Source organism: Caretta caretta, chromosome 9, assembly GCF_965140235.1.
Source record: "Caretta caretta isolate rCarCar2 chromosome 9, rCarCar1.hap1, whole genome shotgun sequence".
NCBI classification, from domain to species: Eukaryota; Metazoa; Chordata; order Testudines; family Cheloniidae; genus Caretta; species Caretta caretta.
Genome location: NC_134214.1, coordinates 74459921 through 74483218, shown reverse-complemented (window position 1 = coordinate 74483218; position 23298 = coordinate 74459921). Strand labels below are relative to the sequence as shown.

General features: G+C 40.8%; 1 protein-coding gene across 1 annotated transcript in view; it reads left to right on the top strand.

The window, feature by feature from the left end:
- The window catches only part of LOC125642683 (connector enhancer of kinase suppressor of ras 2), a 545814-nt gene that overhangs the window by 324623 nt on the left and 197893 nt on the right, over window positions 1-23298 (top strand). The window contains exon 9 of the mRNA XM_075132431.1: window positions 23071-23217. Coding sequence (XP_074988532.1) covers window positions 23071-23217 — 147 coding nt within the window. The remainder of the gene's footprint in view (window positions 1-23070; window positions 23218-23298) is intronic.

Sequence of the window (23298 nt, the reverse complement as noted above, 5' to 3'; positions counted from 1 at the left end):
TTTCTGTTCTTCAAGCAAAATATGGTGATATGAGAGAACTTTTAGACCTAGGTATCAAATACATGTTCCATGTTTCTCCCTGCAGGCAAGTGAAATTGACAACATCCTTCCAGGTGGGCACCCAGGGAGCTATTTTGACAAAAAAATCAAAAATTTTCAGCAAAATTCAGCAGAATAGCTGAAAACTTAGTTTTACAAAAAGTGCATTTTTTCCATTAGAAAAACATTTTGAAACAGAATTCCTGAACAACTCTTCATTTAGAAGAAAAAAACCCCTCTCAAAAGAATGGAAGGAGGATTGATTAGAGGGAGGATGTGCAGAAGTGGTGATGGCAGGGGAAAGTGGCTGCACTGCTCTGCAGTAAGATGGAGGGAGATGGCTATTCTCCATCATTTGAGAACATTTCTCTGTGGCTGTAGGGAAGCCAAATTTGGACTCCTGCATTCAAAGTAAGGGGGGGCAGCTTTCATGAATTAGCAGGGGACAGGAATCAGGCATCAGTACTCTGGGGAGGCTGGAGATATCTGGGTGGTACAGAGGAATGCTGCAAGCACCTCAAGGAGCCACCCCATTCTCCCCACTAACTGTATTGAAAACTCCACCAAAGAGCCTTCATGTTCAATGGCAGAAACACCAGTTCTAAATCCCTCTTCCTGCCCCTAAAAAGCCCACTAGTCCTACCCCACTGGCAGAAGGTCAGACCCGCACTGTGTAAGGCCCGGCCAGTACTCTTATGCATTGTAAAGTCCAGCCAAAGAGCTGAAAATTGCAATGGCAAATGAGACAAACATCAAACCCAAATCCATTTCAAAGATTGGAGTACCAGAGGAAACCCACAAACAGCCAGCCACACACTGTATCCCAGCCGAATCTTAAACTCCATCGCAAATGGAACAGCAGTTCACCTCTGTGATATGTGGGTCAACTGCACCAGACACATGCTCTCCCAGTATTCTTGGTAACACTCATCCAAATATGGAACACTTTATGGCAACATGTGACAAAACTCAGTCACTAACCAAAAATTGGAGTGCACCAATCACAAGTTACTGAATGGAAAAAAAGAATTTGTTTTGTGAAATTAAAAAAAGTCAACAAATTATACTGAAAGTTTTTTTTAAACAAAAAAAATTTGATCAGCTCTAATCAGAAGTATCTGCTGAAATCAGGAGTTAGTGTGAAGACTTGTGTGAGATGAAATTGGGCCAAACTGTATAGCCAGCATTCTTTGTCAGCACTAAATTTACATTTATGCTTAAAAGGTGTCTAAAACACTAAAATTAGCTTAAACCCCTGCACCTGTGTGGAATTTCACTGAAGTCAATCGGACTCCATGTGGGCACACGGGTCCATATTAGCACATCTGTTTGCAGAGTTTATAAATTTTATATTCTTTAACTTTTCATGTAAAATCTAATCTTACAAATTTCTTTATTATTAAACCTTTCATAATAAGCCATTGTTTTCTATGTTGTGCAGCTTGGGCCTGATCCAAAGCCCATTCAAGTTCTTCTTGACCAGATTGTCTTGCCTATAGTTTTAAGAATATCTATTATTACTTAGCACTTACATTGTTCTTTATGTTCAGAGCACTGACTACAATAGCTAATTAATCCTTACAGTAACTGTGAGGTAGCTATATTAGAATTGTCCTCACAAAAACAGCAGTATCTAGAAATAAGGAAAATTAAAGATAGAGCAGCTGTTGTACTGTTCAAAGCAAATAATTTGTCAAGAGTGTGTGAAAAAAACCTGTTTCTAAGAAAAGCACATTACTGAATCCCCATTTTGAATTGTATCCTCAGTTTCATGACCCTGTGTATCCATATGAAGCAACCACTGAAATAGCTGGGGTGGGAAGGGAGATATTAAGCTGTTCTATTGATCTGACTAAGGAATTTGCTGTAATACCATTACAAGGATCAAAGAAAGAAAAAGCAATATTTTAGGCTAGAATTTAGGTTCAATATCTGCTTTTCCATTCATCCTTCTTGCTAATTAGATTTTAATGGAACACCCTAAAAGCTGCATCCAAAGATACAAACTGTATGTTCCAAATTTCCATTGTGCCAACTCTGTTTACTGACAGTAACAACAGGATGATCAGTTCTGCCGACAATGCTGAGAAATTCCACCTCTTTATCCATTTCTGCTTCAAACCATTCTCAGCATCGGTACCAAAACCTCTCGGAGGCATTGAGCTAGGATTGCTAACTGTGTCACAATGTACTCTGCTAAACATTATATTAATAGTTGCACCAGGCCATCCACAGTACTTGCTATTTTTGAATATCATTTTATTTTGAATATAGTCCAGTTACAGATATAATCTTACAGAGATACATCAGGACAGAAAAAACAAAACTTTTAAACATAAAATATGTTTTTAACAATAAGTAAAGAAAATTAAATAATCAAAGAACTGTCTAAAGCATTCCGTTAAATGCTGCCTTCTTTGGTCAGTTTAACAGAAAAATCAATAAAAATGGAAATGTAAAGGCCATTCTGCCTAACCCCAAACATTAAAAAGTCATAATATTTGAATCCACATGATATAAACTGTCTTAAAATCATAATTAAAAATAATAAATTATAGGTTTTTCTGCCTTCTAATTTTTGAGTCTACAGCCCTTCTTCAAAAATTATCATTTCTGGCTCAAATTCAACCTTTAAGCATGCATGAAAATGTGAATCTTTCCCATTGGCTGTTTGGAGGGGGAATTCCATCTGCCTTTTCTTATGCCTGGGATTGAGTGATATCATTCTATCCTTTCCCTTTACCACTATCGTTTCTCCTTTCCTTCCTAGTCTTTCTTCCCTCCCGCCACCCCACCTCCTGCCCCACTCACTTTCTCCTTATATGCTCTGCATAATTTCTTGTCATCCACATGTCCCCATACTTTCCCTCCCTTTTTCTCTCAGTATTCTGCCTCTATCACATTCTCCTTCTTTCACCCTTAACTCCCTGTGCCCCACTCCACCTTCCTCTTATTCACTTGAACCCGTCTCTGTCTGCCTCCTATGTTATCTTGCTGACATCCTGTGAGCCAAGAGTGTCTAACTTTTATTCTGTGAAAAGGGTCAAATTCCTTTTTTACTTATGATCAGTGGGCCAGGGAGTAAATTTAGGCCTACATATTTCTCTGTCATCTTGAACCATTTTGAACTTGAGAAAACTATCTAATGGATTCACTCAATGGCTGTGAAAACTGAGGTAAATCATGGCATATTTGTATTGCAGCTTTGCATCAAAAGGAAAACAAAGAGTCCTTGGTGTTTTGTTTTGTTTTTTATCTGAGTTGATGTTGTATTGAATATACCTGTTGCTTAAAATGCTGTAAATCATGAGACTTCCGTTACAGGCAGCTTCTGTATTTAACTTGCTAAATCTATTTTACATAGATAAATATGGCCTTTTTATCATATGTTTACCTAGAACTAACATACAAAGTACAGTTTGGAATTTCTTTCATTTTCCCTTTGGGATTATTTTTTTTCTTTGTAAGGGTCCTTCTTCTAAATACAACTTTTCAAAGTATTTTAGCAATTAAATGGGTGATTACAGACAAACAGGTCATTACAGACATTTCTGCTATAATTTACAATAATATTTTTAGGCAGATTCTTTTAATCATGTGTTACAGTGGCATGAAGTTCAGATTCCTGGAGTATCGTTCACCATACTCCAAAATGCAGACCAAATAAATTGGTGACACTTATTAATTTTCCATTTGAAAATACTGATATTTTGGCCACAAACTAGATTTTAAGATGGAAGATAAATAACATTTGCAAACTCGTTTGGTTTGGTTTATTCTATTACACATGTCTGTCAGGTTTTCTTAAAGAGCCTTTGAGAGGCACTGGCAGATACATTTTTTTAAAAGTCTATTAAAAAAAGGTGTTTTTATACTGCCAGTCTTTGAGTCTTTTAAAGTCCCAGCTTAAATGGAAATTGAATTTGCAAATATGCCTTGAATATTTCATTTGAATTCTTAGATTTGTAGTTCCACCAATTTTTGCAAAGCACTGAACTCTTCTTTTTCTCAGGTCTTGACTATATGGACAGTAGTGCACTGTAACTGAAGTGTAAATCTACCGCACACTACCTGGCTGCATGTGTGGACCCAGCTACTGCACACTGAAAGTTCCATAATGCACTCTGCTTTAAAATGGGAGTAGATCAAAGTGGACTGTGGAACTTTCAGTGAGTGGTAGCAGGGTCCACATGACCAGTTACTGTATGGCAGGCTAGTGCCCTATAGATTTGCACCCATCTTATTGTGCACTGCCCATATAGACAAGCCCATATTCTGTAATTTAGTGAATAGTCTGACACTCTATAACCTTGTGCTGTCATTCAGTAAGCAGGTACTACTGAGAGAGGTGATGATCATTCAGTAGGTGACACTCTTGTCTCTTAATCAGTATCTTAATTAAGACAGAGGTTAGACCACTGTGTTGATGGGTAAGATGCAATAGCAAGGTCCTGACTGTTGTGGTCAATGAAGATTGCATGGTATGTCTACACAGCAAAGAGAAACCCACAACTGGCCCACAACCGCTTACTCAGGCTTGCGAGCCTTGGGCTGCTGTGTAGACTTCTGGGCTTGGGCTGGAGCCTGAGATCTGAGACCCTCCAACCTCACAGGGTCCTAGAGACAAGGCCCCAGCCTGAGCCTGGAAGTCTACAGAGCAATGAAACAGCCCCACAGCCGAAGTCCTGTGAGCCCAAGTCAGCGGGCATGGTGCAGCAGTGGTGTCTAGTGCTGTGTAGACATATCCTAGATGTGTTTACCCTGTCTCCTAGTCTAATTCCAACTTAATTAATTAGATTCTCTCTACCTAAATTCATTTTCCTATAGTTTCAGTTGGAAAGATGTTCTTTGCTTTTTGTTCTAAACTTTTGTGTATTTATAAACAACTGCTGTTTTCACCTGAGGTAGTTGTGTTTTCATGACTGATAGAGATCCTTGCTGCTGTTTGTGAAGGCTTTGGGATTCTTTCGGATGAATCAATGCAAATCAAATGCAAATGCAAGATCAGCTGGTTAACACTCTTTCTTAATATTCATTGTGCAGCTAATTGCATACTTAAAATTACAGTTCAATGTAGGAAGAACCCTGACTTAATGAAGTAATTGTCACAGTCTTAACATTTGTTGATATGGAGTTTATTGCATTAATATGAAATATGTTTAATGAACTGTCAATTTGAGTCCTAATGAGTGTTCAACTTAAAAGTAAAGATAAAACTATAAATGTAGCACCAAACTGCACCATTTGCAGAGCTGTTTCATAATAGCTCATCTAACAGGACTTTAGCTTCACTTTGGGTGCTGGGTATCAATGGAAGAAAGGTAGGAAAAGGAAAGATAAAGTCAAAGGGGAATGGAGGAGTTGGAGGGGAAGGGAGCTGGTGTGAGGGGCAACATGGGATCATATTACATTATTAAACTGCTTAAGATAGTTGGTGAATTTTACTCTGCTGAATAAAACTGTGCCAGTAAGTTGAGAAGCCATGGAAGGCGGTGTGCATAGATGACTGTACATATCTCTAACACCATCCTCAGAAGAGGCAGGAAATAGTGTTTTACCACTATGTTGCTATATTTGATGTTTTTCTTTAAAGCTCCAACTCTTGGACTATTTTGATTACATTTGATTGCTCTGTAAGGGCTAGGTAATAATAATATAATATATGAGAATTTCAGCTTAAAATTAAAGTGAGTTTCTAGCCCTCGTGGTTGTGGAGAAATGCTTGAAAATATGAACTTTACAGCTCAAAATCCAGAAGGCAAATAACAAGATCAAAATGTATTATTTTTTAAAATCTCATGATTTTTCAGGGCCTAACTCATGAATTTTGATCTCTTAGATTTGGCAATGCTGAGTAAAGAACAGATGGTATTACAGTTCCACATGGTAGGAAGCAAGGAGGGAAAAGAGTTCAGAGTTAGAGCACCAGTCAGATCGCTCTCAGATCATTTTATCATCTTTACAATCAAATAAGCAGGGAATCCTCCTGCACTGTTCCTTCCTCCTCTGTTTCTTCTAAACCCTTTTCTCCACTCATTACTAGGTCCCAGAGGGAGGAAAAGAAGAAGAGGGACATATTGGAAAAGACCAAGGCTTTGATTATCCCCTCCCCGTGGTTCAGGCTCAGGTGAATTTCTTGCAGAGAGGATGTGGATGACAGAGCTTTAAGCTCTGCCGTTGAACCCCTTGCTGATGGCAAGGCTGCTCCTGCATCTCAGGAGAGACCTCTGGATCCAGCTATCTCCACATCTCATGGACCTGATACTGGCCATCCTAGAAAATCTGACTTCATATGTATAGGAAGTGGGTTTCACTGGGCCCTCTTCCCTCAGTATTATTCCTACTATTTGCTATTTGTCCAACCTGGAGACAGCAGGCATTTCCCAATAAGCTCCCCACTCTAGCTCTCCTGCCAAACTGTTGGTATTTGCAGATGCAGCTTATTTATGTTCCTTGCCTGTCAGCCAGACCCATCACCCCAGACTGCTGGTAAGCTCAGCATTTTGGGAATTCTCTTCTCCCCACCTCACCCTCCCCTGCATAGTAGCCCTTCTAGCACTATAGTAGTTCCTTTCTTCTCCAGACTGCTACAGTCCTTGGCACTAGCATCAATTCTGCTCACTCTGTCCTCTCTATCTGGGCTTCCAACAATCTCTTGGGTGCTCAAGCAAACTCTGTACCTGTTTTTATGCAAACTTACGACTCCTGGAATTGGGCTTCCCTTTTTTCTGTCAGAGTCTCTCCTCCTGGATGTAGTCTCATTTGCTTTCCCTACAAATAACAATGGAAAGACAACTCTCTTGCAGAATAGCTCAGTCATCAGCAGTTAGTTGCCTTGGAGTGGAGCCCCAGTATTCAGGTTTTTCAGTTAAATATAGTTAAAATTTAATTTCAGCTCAGTCTGACAAATGCCAAACTTCCTTGTTTCTGATAAAGATATACCAAACCCAAAATTCTGGGACTGGAGCATGAAGCGACATCTTGCCTCCCCCAATCTCTCTCCACTCAAAATGTCACAGAAATAGCCCGCAAGACAAGGAAGTGATGATTATGCTAGCTTCTTAGAGGCCCATGGCCTTTATTCTCCTGTTTAATTAACCACTTCTCAAGACGTCCAACCTTTTATCTTGGAGTTCATTTGTTCCAGGCCTAATCCAATCACTTGAGATGAATATGGAAATATGAGTAGTGCTGGTTCCAAGAAAAGACTGCCATGGAAGTTGCAGATTGTTTCTTGAATAAGAAACCTTCCACTAACATGATGGCTCATTCTGTGGTTGTGCTTCTGATCAAAACATCATGAACTGTTCCTCTTCTATAAGGAATATTTTGGATTTTTATATAAGCAGGATTTGAGGGGGCTTTAAGTCAGAGTACTCTGGGTATAAGATTCTGCTATTTTGGCCTTTGAGGGCCCTATTACTGACATGGATTTTATCTTATTTCAAATAGCTTTTCCATTTCTTTCTGTCACAGAGACCTTTACTTAATCCTGTCGCTCCAAAATGTTCCTTAGTTTTCCATGTTCTCACAGAACCTCCTGTTGATTCTATAAGCTAGGTTTGTTTCATATTCCTGACTCTGAAAGCGACTTCATTTTTATAGTTATTTCTGAAAGGAGGACTGGAGAATTAAGTTCTTTGGTTATTTTTCTTCCTTCCAGTTTTTCTCCAATAAACTCTGAACTCTGGCTTCCTTTGGAGCTTATTTCCACAGTGAACACCGAGTTACATCTTATTTATTTTAGCTACCTTTTTTCCTCAGGACAAGTGTTTACATTCTTTTAGCTGTTAAAAGATTTCAGATATTTTACTTGTATTGTTCCTAAGACTTCAGGAAAGTTAACCAGTTATTCTTTGAAAGTGCACTTGTGGGACTGGTGCTTGGAATCAGCTGACAAGCAGTGTCAGTTTGGACCATTCACTAACCCCTTCCCCTCCTCCGTCATAGGAGATTCTAAGGTTATAAAACCACTCCAGCCATAGTTGCCCTTCAGTTCCTCCTTAATAGATGATCATGCAGCAAGCTCAGATTGCATGCAGTGGTTTGGTTTGGGATTTTTTGGTCAGTTACTCACCTTTCCTTAATTTCAGAAAGGAGAAAAAGTGACTGTCCGGCATGGGCATCATGTGGATCTGCACAGAATGGTTGCCACACTCCTACTGACAAGAAGGCTCCTTAAGCATGGTCATAAATGTGTAAATCCAGCATTGTCTTTGGAGATTGACTTGTAGGAATGGGCAGACCATTTAATACACCTTTACTGACATGGTGGCTGTTCAGGCCCAGTTGAATAAGTCTGGTGATGTAAGTCCAGCATTAACTTTTGAGATTGGCTCTTCAAAATGGCTCTAGCCTTGCTTAAACAGAGTCCAGGTTCCTGATATCCTCCGTCTGATTAATTCTGGTGCTGTTGACTCTGAATTGTGAATGAAGTAGTTTGATGATCAGACTAACTAGTAATAAGATCATAAATACATCTGGATCAACCTTGTCCGGTGCTAAGGATTGAGCACCATGGACCATGGTGGTTTAGTGCTCCAAAATAATCATCATGAGTGTCCCTGATCTGGTTAATTGAATATGGTGCTGAGGACCCAGCACTACTGACTCAGGAGAATCACATGCAAAGTCATTACTGCATACTGCAGTTATACTATTATTGGCAAGTAACCCTTCTTCTGTCTGTTTTGAAGGCTGCCTCAAGGGGACTCTGTCTTCAAAGACTACCATTGCTAGATGGATTAAAGAATGTATTTGTATAGCCTATGAGCAGGCCAACTGCTTTTTAGATGGTGCCACTAGTGGGCAGACTGGGGTGTCTGTCTCTGAGTTGTACAAGGCTGTAACCTGGCCATCTCTGCAAATGTTCATCTCAGTCTCAAATGAATCTGCTGTTTGCACAGGACACCCAAATTAGTAGAAAGATGTTAAAGGTGGCATATTAAAGTACTGCTTGCTACCTTTGTCTTTAATGCTTACTCCTAGAAAGGAAAATGAGAGAGATGTATAACAAAGGGAAATTTCTTGCAGGTAGCTCTATTTGTTGTGGCTAACTCTTTTCCTTTTCTGTTCCTCTCTATTTTCCCATCTGAGGAAGGAGTGGAGTGCTGTTCATTCTTTTCTTTCTCTGTTATGTCTATCCTTATTTCTGCTTTGGGAGTATCGAAGGGAGGGGTCTGAACAGGTCATCTTATATGAAATGTTCCAACTCTCAAATCTTTTGCTTCCTTGCTTCTTAGCAGGTGGAGCCTTAATGTCATTTGCTCTTTCCAGAAGAAACTATGTCAAACAGAATTACTCATAATTCTTTTCTTCCCTAAAGAATTTTAGCTGAAGGGGAACTCTGACCCCGAAAAGTACCCGAAACAGTAACCCCTTTAGCATGTTGGGAAGTGGGAAGCTCATAAGTGCAGTAAGTGACTTTGAGATCTGATTTTATTGTCTACGTAATAATAATTATTGATTTAATTGTCACTGGTAGATTCATAGATTGTACATGTATAGGTCCGTACTCCAAGGGAAAACGAAGGATGGCCACATTGTTGATGGTGGTACATATGGGAGGAAGTGTGAGAGTAGATTAGTACTTGTGTTTTATCATAGTCCCTTTGAGTTGGTGGCTGGATATCCAACAAGAGACAACTGAGAGAGAAGCAAAAATGTTGGAGGGGAGTGATAAGACACTGGGGAAAGATACGGGATGAGTCAGAGTAGAGATAGTAATTGGGGGACCTTAACCACTCCCATGCCTCCAGAGATGCAGTATAGAAGAGGGGACCCTGAGCACCCACAGAAAGAGAGAGAGAAGAGGAAGGGGACATATTCAAGGAAAGATTGGAGAGGTAGAAGGAGAACCAGTTGAGCACAGATTCATGAAAATTAATTGTGACAATCCTATTTAGTTCTTCAAGTAAGTGTTTCCGAACAAATAGGTTCCTTACAAATCTCTCCCATTTTCTCCAGTGCTAAATTTGAAAATGAGGGATTTTAGGTGCATAGAAGTGGCACAACATTTAGATCACAGTATCTTCATATTTACAAATTTTAGTTTTTGGGGGAGCAGTATTTTTAGAGCTGCTATTTTGAGAGTTACATTCCTTTGCCACTTACACCAGCTTTCTGAAGTACTTTCATCCTATGTGTCACACACACACCGTCTTATGTTAATATAACAGTCAAATCACTGAATAATTTGGCCTTTTAAGTCTCTTTATTTCATTATTATTCACACTGAATATGTATGAGCCTATAGAATTTGATTCTGAACAGTTTAAATGTGACCCATGAGAGAACCTAAAAAGTTTTGCCTGTATTTTACCATTTGTGGGATAGTTTTTCCACGTTTTTATAGGATTTTCCATGTTTTTACTTTTAAACATGCAGAAAATGTTCTAGTTAAAAGTACAAGATGGTTGGAATACTTTTATCCAGCAAGGCTCACATTACTTAAAATCATGGTGTTAATATGGTTGGTAGCACTTCTCACTACTGCCACCTCAGTATACCTTGCATGATCCCTGAATTGCCTGTGAAAGCAGCACTGCTGCTCGTATGAGGCTATCCTGATACTGGGCTCCCAACCAATGCACCCTGATTTTGGCATCCTTTTCTCCCATTTGTGAAGTGATAATTTCTGCCACACATAAAGATGCCATAAAAGGGCAGATCCCCAACCAGTGCTTTGGTGATTGAGGTTAGAGTGTTGGCTATAATCATTAACTCTGAACCCTAATGGGAAAATTGAAATGTCAACAGTTTTAATACTTTCACTGTTAAGCATCTCAGCAGGAAGACCAGTCCAATCGGGGATTGTGCCTGGTTCTTGATACTGTGGGGGGGGGTTGTGAATAAAATACCTCAGCTTTTGTCTCTTAGTCTTTACCTAATCAGATTTCTTTTTAGGAATGGGAAGAATACAAAGATAGAAAGTTGGTGCACAGTATCATAATATATAGATATGTCTAGCTGAGAGCTTAACAAAGGCTCAGTTATGCTGTGCAAAACAGATACAATAATGTTCTGCTATATTTGGTGATATGAGCTCAGTGGTGGTTCTAATTGCTCTATTCTCATTTATGCAGACAGACATTATTCAACATCCTCACTGGTCTTTTCTGTTCGATTAGAATCATTTTAATGTTAGCTTTCATTATTATGTGAATTACCTTTTGTCTGTATTATTAACTGAACATACACCTTAGAAAATCTAGAGGAGTAGCATCCCCTCATAGAATCATAGAATATCAGGGTTAGAAGGGACCTCAGGAGGTCATCTAGTCCAACCCCCTGCTCAAAGCAGGACCAATCCCCAACTAAATCATCCCAGCCAGGGCTTTGTCAAGCCTGACATGAAAAACTTCAAAAGAAGGAGATTCCACCATCTCCCTAGGTAATGCATTCCAGTGCTTCACCACCCTCCTAGTGAAAACGTTTTTCCTAATATCCAACCTAAACCTCCCCCACTGCAATTTGAGACCATTACTCCTCATTCTGTCATCAGCTACTACTGAGAACAGTCTAGATCCATCCTCTTTGGAACCCCCTTTCAGGTAGTTGAAAGCAGCTATCAAATCGTCCCTCATTCTTCTCTTCCGTAGTCCATTCATCCAACCCATACTTCTTTAACTTGCTGGCAAGAATACTGTGGGAGACTGTGTGAAAAGCTTTGCTAAAGTCAAGGAATAACATGTCCACTGCTTTCCCCTCATCCAGAGAGCCAGTTATCTCATCATAGAAGGCAATTAGATTAATCAGGCATGACTTGCCCTTGGTGACTCCATGCTGGCTGTTCCTGATCACTTTCCTCTTCTCTAAGTGCTTCAGAATTGATTCCTTGAGGACCTGCTCCATGATTTTTCCAGGGACTCAGGTGAGGCTGACTGACCTGTAGTTCCCTGGATCCTCCTCCTTCCCTTTTTAAAAGATGGGCACGCCTTTTTCCAGTTGTCCGGGACCTCCCCCGGTAGCCATGAGTTTTCAAAGATAATGGCCAATGGCTCTGCAATCACATCTGCCAACTCCTTTAGCACTCTCGGATGCAGCGCGTCCGGCCCCATGGTCTTGTGCTCGTCCAGCTTTTCTAAATAGTCCCGAACCACTTCTTTCTCCACAGAGTGCTGGTCACTTCCTCCCCATGCTGTGCTGCCCAGTGCACTAGTCTGGGAGCTGACCTTGGTCGTGAAGACAGAGGCAAAAAAAAGCATTGAGTACATTCACTTTTTCTACATCCTCTGTCACTAGGTTGCCTCCCTCATTCGGTAATGGGCCCACACTTTCTTTGACTTTCTTCTTGTTGCTAACATACCTGAAGAAACCCTTCTTATTACTCTTAACATCTCTTGCTAGCTGCAACTCCAGGTGTGATTTGGCCTCCCTTATTTCACTCCTGCATGCCCGAGCAATATTTTTATACTCCTTCCTAGTCATTTGTCCAATCTTCCACTTCTTGTAAGCTTCTTTTTTGTGTTTAAGATCAGCAAGGATTTCACTGTTAAGCCAAGATGGTCGCCTGCCATATTTACTATTCTTTCTACACACTGGGATGGTTTGTTCCTGTAATCTCAATAAGGATTCTTTAAAATACAGCCAGCTCTCCTGGACTCCTTTCCCCCTCATGTTCTTCTCCCAGGGGCTCCTGCCCTTCAGTTCCCTGAGGGAGTCAAAGTCTGCTTTTCTGAAGTCCAGGGTCCATATTCTGCTGCTCTCTTTTCTTCCTTGTGTCAGGATCCTGAAGTAGACCATCTTGTGGTCACTGCCTCCTAAGTTCCCATCCACTTTAGCTTCCCCTACTAATTCTTCCCGGTTTGTGAGCAGCAGGTCAAGAAGAACTCTGCCCCTAGTTGATTCCTCCAGCACTTGCACCAGGAAATTGTTCCCTACACTATCCAAAAACTTCCTGGATTGTCTGTGCACCGCTGTATTGCTCTCCCAGCAGATGTCAGGATTCAAAGTCTCCCATGAGAACCAGGGTCTGCGATCTAGTAACTTCCATTAGTTGCCGGAAGAAAGCCTCGTCCACCTCATCCCCCTGGTTCGGTGGTCTACAGCAGACTCCCACCACAACATCACCTTTGTTGCTCACACTTCTAAACTTAATCCAGGGACTCTCAGGTTTTTCTGCAGTTTCATACTGCTCTCTTACATACAATGCAACTCCCCCACCTTTTCTGCCTGCCTGTCCTTCCTGAACAGTTTATATCCATCCATGACAGTACTCCAGTCATGTGAGTTATCCCACCAAATCTCTGTTATTCCAATCACATCATAATTCCTTGACTGTGCCAGGACTTCCAGTTCTCCCTGCTTGTTTCCCAGGCTTCTTGCATTTGTGTTTTGGCACTTGAGATCACTCGCTGATCATCCCTCTTTCTCAGTATGGGGCAGGAGCCCTCCCCTCTCGTGCGCTCCTGCTTGTGCTTCCTCCCGGTATCCCACTTCCCCACTTACCTCAGGGCTTTGGTCTCCTTCCCCCGGTGAACCTAGTTTAAAGCCCTCCTCACTAGGTTAGCCAGCCTGCTTGCGAAGATGCTCTTCCCTCTCTTCATTAGGTGGAGCCCGTCTCTGCCTAGCACTCCTCCTTCTTGGAACACCATCCCATGGTCAAAGAATCCAAAGCCTTCTCTCCGACACCACCTGCATAGCCATTCGTTGACTTCCACGATTCGACGGTCTCTATCCAGGCCTTTTCCTTCCACGGGGAGGATGGACGAGAACACCACTTGCGCCTCAAACTCCTTTCTCCTTCTTCCCAGAGCCACATAGTCTGCAGTGATCTGCTCAAGGTCATTCTTGGCAGTATCATTGGTGCCCACATGGAGAAGCAGGAAGGGGTAGTGATCTGAGGGCTTGATGAGTCTCGGCAGTCTCTCTGTCACATCATGAATCCTAGCTCCTGGCAAGCAGCAGAATTCTCAGTTTTCCTGGTCGGGGCGGCAGATAGATGACTCAGTCCCCCTGAGGAGAGAGTCCCCGACCACCACCACCCGCCTCCTTCTCTTGGGAGCGGTGGTCGTGGAACCCCTATCCCTAGGACAGTGCATCTCATGCCTTCCAGTTGGCAGAGTCTCCATCTGTTCCCTTCCCTCAGATCATGGAATCATAGAATATCAGGGTTGGAAGGGACCCCTGAAGGTCATCTAGTCCAACCCCCTGCTTGAAGCAGGACCAATTCCCAGTTAAATCATCCCAGCCAGGGCTTTGTCAAGCCTGACCTTAAAAACCTCTAAGGAAGGAGATTCTACCACCTCCCTAGGTAACGCATTCCAGTGTTTCACCACCCTCTTAGTGAAAAAGTTTTTCCTAATATCCAATCTAAACCTCCCCCACTGCAACTTGAGACCATTACTCCTCGTTCTGTCATCTGCTACCATTGAGAACAGTCTAGAGCCATCCTCTTTGGAACCCCCTTTCAGGTAGTTGATATCAGCTATCAAATCCCCCCTCATTCTTCTCTTCTGCAGGCTAAACAATCCCAGCTCCCTCAGCCTCTCCTCATAAGTCATGTGTTCTAGACCCCTAATCATTTTTGTTGCCCTTCGCTGGACTCTCTCCAATTTATCCACATCCTTCTTGTAGTGTGGGGCCCAAAACTGGACACAGTACTCCAGATGAGGCCTCACCAATGTCGAATAGCGGGGGACAATCACGTCCCTCGATCTGCTCGCTATGCCCCTACTTATACATCCCAAAATGCCATTGGCCTTCTTGGCAACAAGGGCACACTGCTGACTCATATCCAGCTTCTCGTCCACTGTCACCCCTAGGTCCTTTTCCGCAGAACTGCTGCCTAGCCATTCGGTCCCTAGTCTGTAGCGGTGCATTGGATTCTTCCATCCTAAGTGCAGGACCCTGCACTTATCCTTATTGAACCTCATCAGATTTCTTTTGGCCCAATCCTCCAATTTGTCTAGGTCCTTCTGTATCCTATCCCTCCCCTCCAGCGTATCTACCACTCCTCCCAGTTTAGTATCATCCGCAAATTTGCTGAGAGTGCAATCCACACCATCCTCCAGATCATTTATGAAGATACTGAACAAAACCGGCCCCAGGACCGACCCTTGGGGCACTCCACTTGACACCGGCTGCCAACTAGACATGGAGCCATTGATCACTACCCGTTGAGCCCGACAATCTAGCCAGCTTTCTACCCACCTTATAGTGCATTCATCCAGCCCATACTTCCTTAACTTGCTGACAAGAATACTGTGGGAGACCGTGTCAAAAGCTTTGCTAAAGTCAAGAAACAATACATCCACTGCTTTCCCTTCATCCACAGAACCAGTAATCTCATCATAAAAGGCAATTAGATTAGTCAGGCATGACCTTCCCTTGGTGAATCCATGCTGGCTGTTCCTGATCACTTTCCTCTCATGCAAGTGCATCAGGATTGATTCTTTGAGGACCTGCTCCATGATTTTTCCAGGGACTGAGGTGAGGCTGACTGGCCTGTAGTTCCCAGGATTCTCCTTCTTCCCTTTTTTAAAGATTGGCACTACATTAGCCTTTTTCCAGATGGCTAGATGTATCATCTAGTCCACTCTCCGCATTAGTACCTGTGGAGAGAACATGAAAACGATTGCTTACCTGTATCTGCGTTGCTGGTACATGGATGCTCCCCTTTCTTCTGCTGGAGGTCACATGCTGCCAAATTTCTTCATTGTCCTTCTGTCCCTGCTGTGCAGCCTGCTGTGAATCTTCAGAATGTTGTGTCCATAGAAGCATATCCTGACATCTGTCCAGGAAGTCTTCAGTTTCTCTTATGCAACGCAGGGTCGATACTTGTTTCTCCAGACCTTGAACCTTCTCTTCCAATACGGAGACCAGCTTGCACTTTGTACAGACAAAGTCGCTTCTCTCCCTGTGTAGGGATGCATGTCTTTTAAAATGGCACTACACCATAGAAGCACAAGGTTTTTTAATGCTGACTACTTTAAAAAAATGACAAAACCTTTCTCAAGGACCAGTTCTTAGCTAGATTTTCAATGATATTTTTAGTAGTTCAATTTATAATAAAATATCCATATTGCTAAGAGCTTTTTATCACTGTCTACTGATAATGATTGCACATTGTCCTCAATAACATATATTCTCACTGTTTTAATGGGTTTGTCATTAAGATTTCTCCTGCGAATAATTTATCATTAACAAGTTAATTATTAATCATTCTTCTCTAAGGAGCTCATGAAATCAGAAGTTTCTGAATTCTAAAAATATACCCATTTATGAAAATCAAAAGTAATTAGTTTTTCATGACATAACCAGGTGATAATAAAACTAGCCTTTGTCAATTTCTAGGCAATGCACAGAGATATAGCAGTTCATATGGAATTATAGTTAGTTTGCATAGATATCAAGTACAATATCTGGTTTTAAAAAATGTTTAAAATGTCCTTATCTTTATAATTATTTTTAAAATGTAATTTACTCAAGAGCTCTGTCTACTTTGTAAACTGAGCCCAGAAGTTTAGTTTGCAGGGATTGAAAGTGAATCAAACAGCTAAAGGGTCACTTGGAAGGTTCGAGTTTGACCTCAAACCACAAAGAGAAATGCCCAGCAGCAAACTTGCTCCTCTTGCAATGATCCTTTCTACCCACCCTTGCTCTCACAAGCTCAAAATCACTCCAACAAGACCCTGACCCAATTCTCTGAAAATAGCCAACACGGTAAGAAGAGGAGACCACATGGCTTTTTGGGGACAGGAAGGAAGTGGCTGTTAGAGAAAGGGAGGGGAGAGTTTCCAAGAAGTTTCCTTGCTGTGCAAGTCACCTCCACACAGGTTGCAGAATTTTTTTGAGCATAGACTGACAGTCACAGACTCAGATGTCCAACCCAATACTCAGTTTGAGTAGCATGAGATTTGATGTAAGTAATTAACACTAACACAGCTCTAGTGTAACTGTGTAGCCAGTTGCTCAATCACACTTTTGATTCAGTGTTAAAAATGTTCGAGACCAAATAACCAGGCTAAATGATACAATACGAAAAAGATATATATATACCCTCTTTCTGGGAAGCAATTCGTATCTCACCATGTTCACCTTATGCAGGTGTGCTTCAAAGATATGTCCTCAAAACCACTTATATTTCATAGAATCAGAACTGAAAGGGACCTCGAGAGGTCATCTAGTGCAGTCCCCTGCACTCAAGGCAGGACTGCATATTATCTAGACCATCTCTGACAGGTGTTTGTCCAACCTGCTCTTAAAAATCCCCAATGACGGAGATTCCACAACCTCCCTAGGCAATTTATTCCAGTGCTTAACCACTCTGACAGAAAGTTTTTCCTAATGTCCAACCTACACCGCCCTTGCTGCAATTTAAGACCATTGCTTCTTGTTCTATCCTCAGAGGTTAAGAAGAACAATTTTTCTCCCTCCTCCTTGTAACAACCTTTTAGGTACTTGAAAACTGTTATCATGTCCCCTCTCAGTCTTCTCTTCTCCAGACTAAACAAACCCAATTTTTTCAATCTTCCCTCATAGGTCATGTTTTCTAGAACTTTAATAATTTTTGTTGCTCTTCTCATTTTGAATTTTAATCCTATTCTCCAAAGCACTTGCAACCCCTCCCAGCTTCGTATCATCCACAAACTTTATAAGTGTACTCTCTATGCTATTATCTAAATCATTGATGAATATATTGAACAGAACAGGACCCAGAACCGATCCCTGTGGGACCCCACTCATTATACCCTCCAGCATGACTGTGAACCACTGATAACTTTGGGAATGATTTTCCAACCAGTCATGCACACTACCTTATAGTAGCTCCCTCTAGGTTGTATTTCCTTAGTTTGTTTATGAGAAGGTCATGCAAGACCGTATCAAAAGCCTTACTAAAGTCAAGATATACCACATCTACCACTTCCCCCATCCACAAGGCTTGTTACCTTGTCAAAGAAAGCTATCAGGTTGGTTTGACAAGATTTGTTCTTGACAAATCCATGCTGACTGTTATTTATCACCTCATTATCTTCTAGGTGTTTGCAAATTGATTGCTTAATTATTTGCTCCATTATCTTTCCGGGTACAGAACTTAAGCTGACTGGTCTGTAATTCCCTGGGTTGTCCTTATTTCCCTTTTTATAGATGGGCACTATATTTGCCCTTTTCCAGTCTTCTGGAATGTCTCCCGTCTTCCATGACTTTTCAAAGATAATTGCTAATGGCTCAGATATCTCCTCAGTCAGCTCCTTGAGTATTCTAGGATGCATTTCATCAGGCCCTTGTGATTTGAAGACATCTAACTTGTCTAAGTAATTTTTGACTTGTTTTTTCCCTATTTTAGACTCTGATCCTAACTCATTTTCACTGGCATTCACTATGTTAGACATCCAATCGCCACCAACCTTCTTGGTTTCTTTCAAGTGAGAAAGAACGTTATATGTCACCTTAAGATCCAAACCACCAGTTTTACCAGTTCCTTAGCTTGTTGTTCTGTACTTTCTCTTATCTCTGTTTCAGACACTACATTTTAAACCAGTTGCCCTTGAAGGTACCTGTGCTGGGACATAGAACGAATATACCTTGCCTTTGACAATTTGTCTACTTTCTTTACAATCATTAATATACAATGGTATTCCACCACCTTTACCTTTATTTCTGTCTTTCCTGAACAGCACATGCCCTTCATTACCTGTATTCCTGTGATGACTGCTATTCCACCATGTTTCCATTATCCCTTTGGTGTCTGATTTCACTTCCTGCACCAGTAGTTCCAGTTCCTCCATTCTGTTACCCAGGCTCCTTCCATTGATGTACAGAAATCTTAGTTGTTTCCACTAGGCCTCACCCAGATGTTTCACCCTATTAGATGCAGTCATTTTACTGCCAGCATCACCTACCTGACTGTTACTCCTACCCTCTGTTATTCCTTTCTCCATTGCTGTATCCTCTTTTACTTGATTTTTCTTCCTGCTCGGAATTAGAATCAGGTGTGAAGATTACACATGCATCTCCCAACTGTCTCCCCTGAATTCCTAGTTTAAAGTTCTTTTAATAGGTTGTGTCAACCTCCATCCCAGAATTCTATTACCCTCCCTCCTCAGCTAGAATCCATCCCATGAAAACAATCCTCTGTCCATGAATGTCTCCCAGTGGTCAAACATCCCAAAGCCTTTCTTAGAGCACCACTGCCTGTTGATCATCAGAATCTTGTCTCGCCTTCGCTTTTCTTCTTTAGGGATGGGTAGAATCCAAGTGAAGATCACCTGAACCTCCATTTGTTTAAATGTCTTCCCCAGCCTGGTGTAGTCTTGATGACTCCCGGCGACCATCTAGTAGTATCATTTGTTCCCACATGATGGACAATCAGTGGATTCTTTCCTGCTCCCATTATTATCCTCTTCAGCCTGAGGTCTACATCCTGTATCTTAGGTCCCAGCAGACAACAGCTCTGGTGACAGGCCTGTCTGTTCTTTTTTGTAGGGAGTCCCCAATCCCATAGACCTGCCTCTTCCTGGTGTTTGGTGTGATTCTCTGGCCTTCCCCTTTCTGTTACCTCTTGCTGCAAGTCATCTAGTCTTCTTTTCTCACTGGCAATCTTCTGAGAGTCATCCTCTATCCTTCTGGGCTCCGTACAATGGCTTTCTTGTAGGACTAGCTGTTCTTCTCTTCGTCTTTGTTCTCCCATCTTCTGTAACTGTCTCCTCTCATCTTCATTTTCCAACTCGGCGAACTTGTTCCTCAGCTCTGCTTCTCCTTCACTTTTCATCTGCCTTGTTCTTGTAGTCAAATGTTTCCACTGGCTGCTTTCTCATCCAGCCATCCAACTCTCACCGTTCTCTTGTTCAGCATGCATCTGCAAGTTTGAGGTTTCCCTTCAGCCTCCTCTCTCCTTCCCTCCACCATCCACTCAAATCCCCTGTGAAACTCAGTCATAGTTCCTAGCTGCATATTCACACTTCTTCTCTTCTATGCCATCAGCTCTATCAGGCAGCACTTCATACAAATGAAGCACCTTTCAGGTACCCTATCCAAAATAATGTACACCCCGTGGCTTCCACATCCAGTCTATTTAATTGTTTCTTCCATTCTTCAGATCACTACCTTTGTAGCTGGCATAGTCTTTCCTCCACCATACCCATCTTTCCACAAACTCCCATTCAAACTCCCCTGTTTTCAACTCTGTTTGCTGGCTCTTATGCTGCTGACTGGCCAGCTGCCTGCTTTTATAGCCCTGCTGATTAGGGATGCCCTGCACCTAATCAAGGTTCAGCTGTGATCAAAATGTCTGCTTCTTTCACAATACGTTGCTCCATATCAGACTTTGCAAACTGAAAGCAAACCAGCAAGCAAACACATTGACAAACTGAAAACCACAATCATTCGGCACAAGTTGAATGTGTGTGCATATGTGCGTGTAGAAATTCAACGATACTAAAAGATTGTTTAAAGAAAAAAGAATTACTGCTTTTTCTAGTGAGATAGGAGAGCAGGTAGTCATGCTGAACTGCCTTAATGCTTAGAGCTTCATTTGTGCAGCAGGAATAATGAACTAAGAGGCAAACAGCAAGGTCCTGAGAAGCTAAATGAACATTTAGCAGGTGAGTCATAGAATAGGGAAATGGAAAAGTCTCCAATTTATTATCATTAAAACAAACAACAGCCTGCATTCTAATTTTAAAATACTCAGCACTGTTGACACTGTCAACATGGAAAAATAATCCTATTTTTAGGCCCCCCCTTCGCTGAAATTTGCATGCTGATGTGATCAACATACAGTAGTTTCCAGGTGTATGAGGTGATGTGATGATCCATGCTAGTGTGTGCTTTGCTTGCCTTGTAAAATAAGGAGAAGCAAAGTTTAGAGAACAATGTTGTGCAGAAAAAGGTAATTTTGAGTATAGAATAGATGACTATACCAAACATTTTCCTTCAGAGTAAATAATGGTGAGTAAATACTCAAGCTAGCTAAGGAAACTTAGGAGATAATTCTTGAAGCTCTCTCTTTATTTCAAGGATACTGTACAAATATATGAAAACATGGTACAAGAGTCTTTTCTGTAACCTATGTATTTTCTTGGGCCTTAAATATCCCATGGTCTGAGAGTCTAGGTCCTTGCTCTTCAGAAGGTCCCTGCTCTTTTGTGCTGTGTTGTTCAGATACATTCCCCTCCAACTCTTCCCCTGAAGAGTCCTCCTAGGATTTTTAAGGAGATTGTTTCTACAGATCTGTTTTTTGATGAGGAACACAATATGTGGCTATCATGGGAATGATAACACTGACAGCGAAGACAACAAGATTGACAGTGTCATGGAATTTGGAGATTTTTAGCCTTTCCTGGGAAGAAAATATGCTCAGAATCTCATTTTCTTCTAAAACGCTTACACTATCTAACAGAAATGATAGAATAACACACTATGGTAAATGTGGAGTGCTATAGTACCTGTTACCCAAGCGTCTCAAACATACATGCATTATGTTCCATAATATCTCTCTGAGGTAGGTAAGTATTGTTACAAATGTTTTACAGATGGGAAACTAAGGCCCAGAGAGATTAACTGACTTTTGATTAGCTTTACACGAGCAGGTTGGTGTCAGAGCTGGGAATAGAACCTGATTCAAAGTTGCGTGTGATAACCTCTAGGCAATATTCTCTACTGATCTAGTCTGTTTGATATTCATTAAGAACTACTAGGAAATAGAAAACTACTTTGGGTTTTTTACCCACGAAAGCTTATGCCCAAATAAATCTGTTAGTCTTTAAGGTGCCACCGGACTCCTCGTTGTTTTTGTGGATACAGACTAACACAGCTACCCTTGATAGGAAATAGAAATTCATCAAGGGATATTTACAACACAGTACCAACCTTCAACATGAATGACAATCATATAAATTAATGCCATGCAGGCAAAGGTGCCCAGGACATCAGATATTAGTTACATTTTGTAATGTATTGGAGGAAAAACAATAGCTTATACTGTATATTTGGACCTGAAACCACAGCCCTATATTTGACTTCATCCAGTCTTGTACTTTCACTCCTTTATGATACTTCATGAAGAGGTCCCTATTGGCAAACAGTGGATATTGATATACTGATATACAAAAAAAAATGTTCTTTACTCATGGCAGAATTCATGCTTCTTTTATTGCATAAAATCTACTAAAAATTATGTAAACAATACATAAATATTTCAAAAATTCTATAATACACTATTTTTTGCACATTGAGACCATTGTTTACACTATATATAATTTTTAATCCCTTTTAGCATTTAGCTTTATAGGATGATAGAAGGTATATTCATAAATACAAATTGAAAATTCATAGCTTGTTTTTTAAACTTAAAAGCTCAAATGGAAAAGCAGGGAAAAAAATGTATGCAAAATAACCAAGAATCCTGAAAAATATCTCTAAGCAATTTTCAACAAGAGACACAAGTGAAATCCCTTCAGAGTTAGTGATACTGTTCTTTGTGTTCTAATTATCATTTATAATAATTTGGGAACTTCAGTTCCTCTCAGTGGAACTATTGGTAATTCAAACAAATGATATTTTATCTTTAATTAATCCCTCAAAGATGTCCCATTATTGTTGTCCAATGATATTGTCTCTCCTATCCCCCTGCCCCCAAAAATTAAACAGTTGCAGTTATAACACTGAGGATGCCATTTGTAATTATTCCATGACTATTATTTCTCTTCCTACAGAGAAATGCAATGATAATTCAGTGGCAAGGATAATTAAAAATTATCAATTTTGTTTAGAAGACAAGAAAAATTATAGCATTACATTAGTATTTTCAAATTTCTCTGGTTACTCTATATCTTTAGGAATAAAATAAGCATTTCATCTCCATTATACAAAATAAGCTAAATAAATAAATAAATAACTGCATCAGCAGCATGATTTCTGTCCAAGAAAAATCAAATATAATTTATAAATGATGCTCCTATTTGCAAGGAATGGACTGTAATGCAGTTCCATTTTAATAGACCATCTCAGTTTAACACAAGACTTCCTTCACGTTTAAGTAAGTTAAGTGGAAATCTTTCAAAGTTCCATTATGGGCTGTCTCCTCAGGTTGGCTGGCAGTTAAAGAACCTTGTAAATGCATTGCGGGAAGACCCAAATGGAGTGATCTTAACCTTGAAGAAACGTCCTCAAAACACCCTGGTTTCTGCTCCTGCACTTCTGAAGAATGTGAGGTGGAAGCCTCTAGCACTTCAGGTAAGAAGATTGTTGAAACTGTAGTGTTTTATAGTAAATGCTATCTTTTGTTAAAGAGCAAGGTGGTAGAGTGGTTATTCC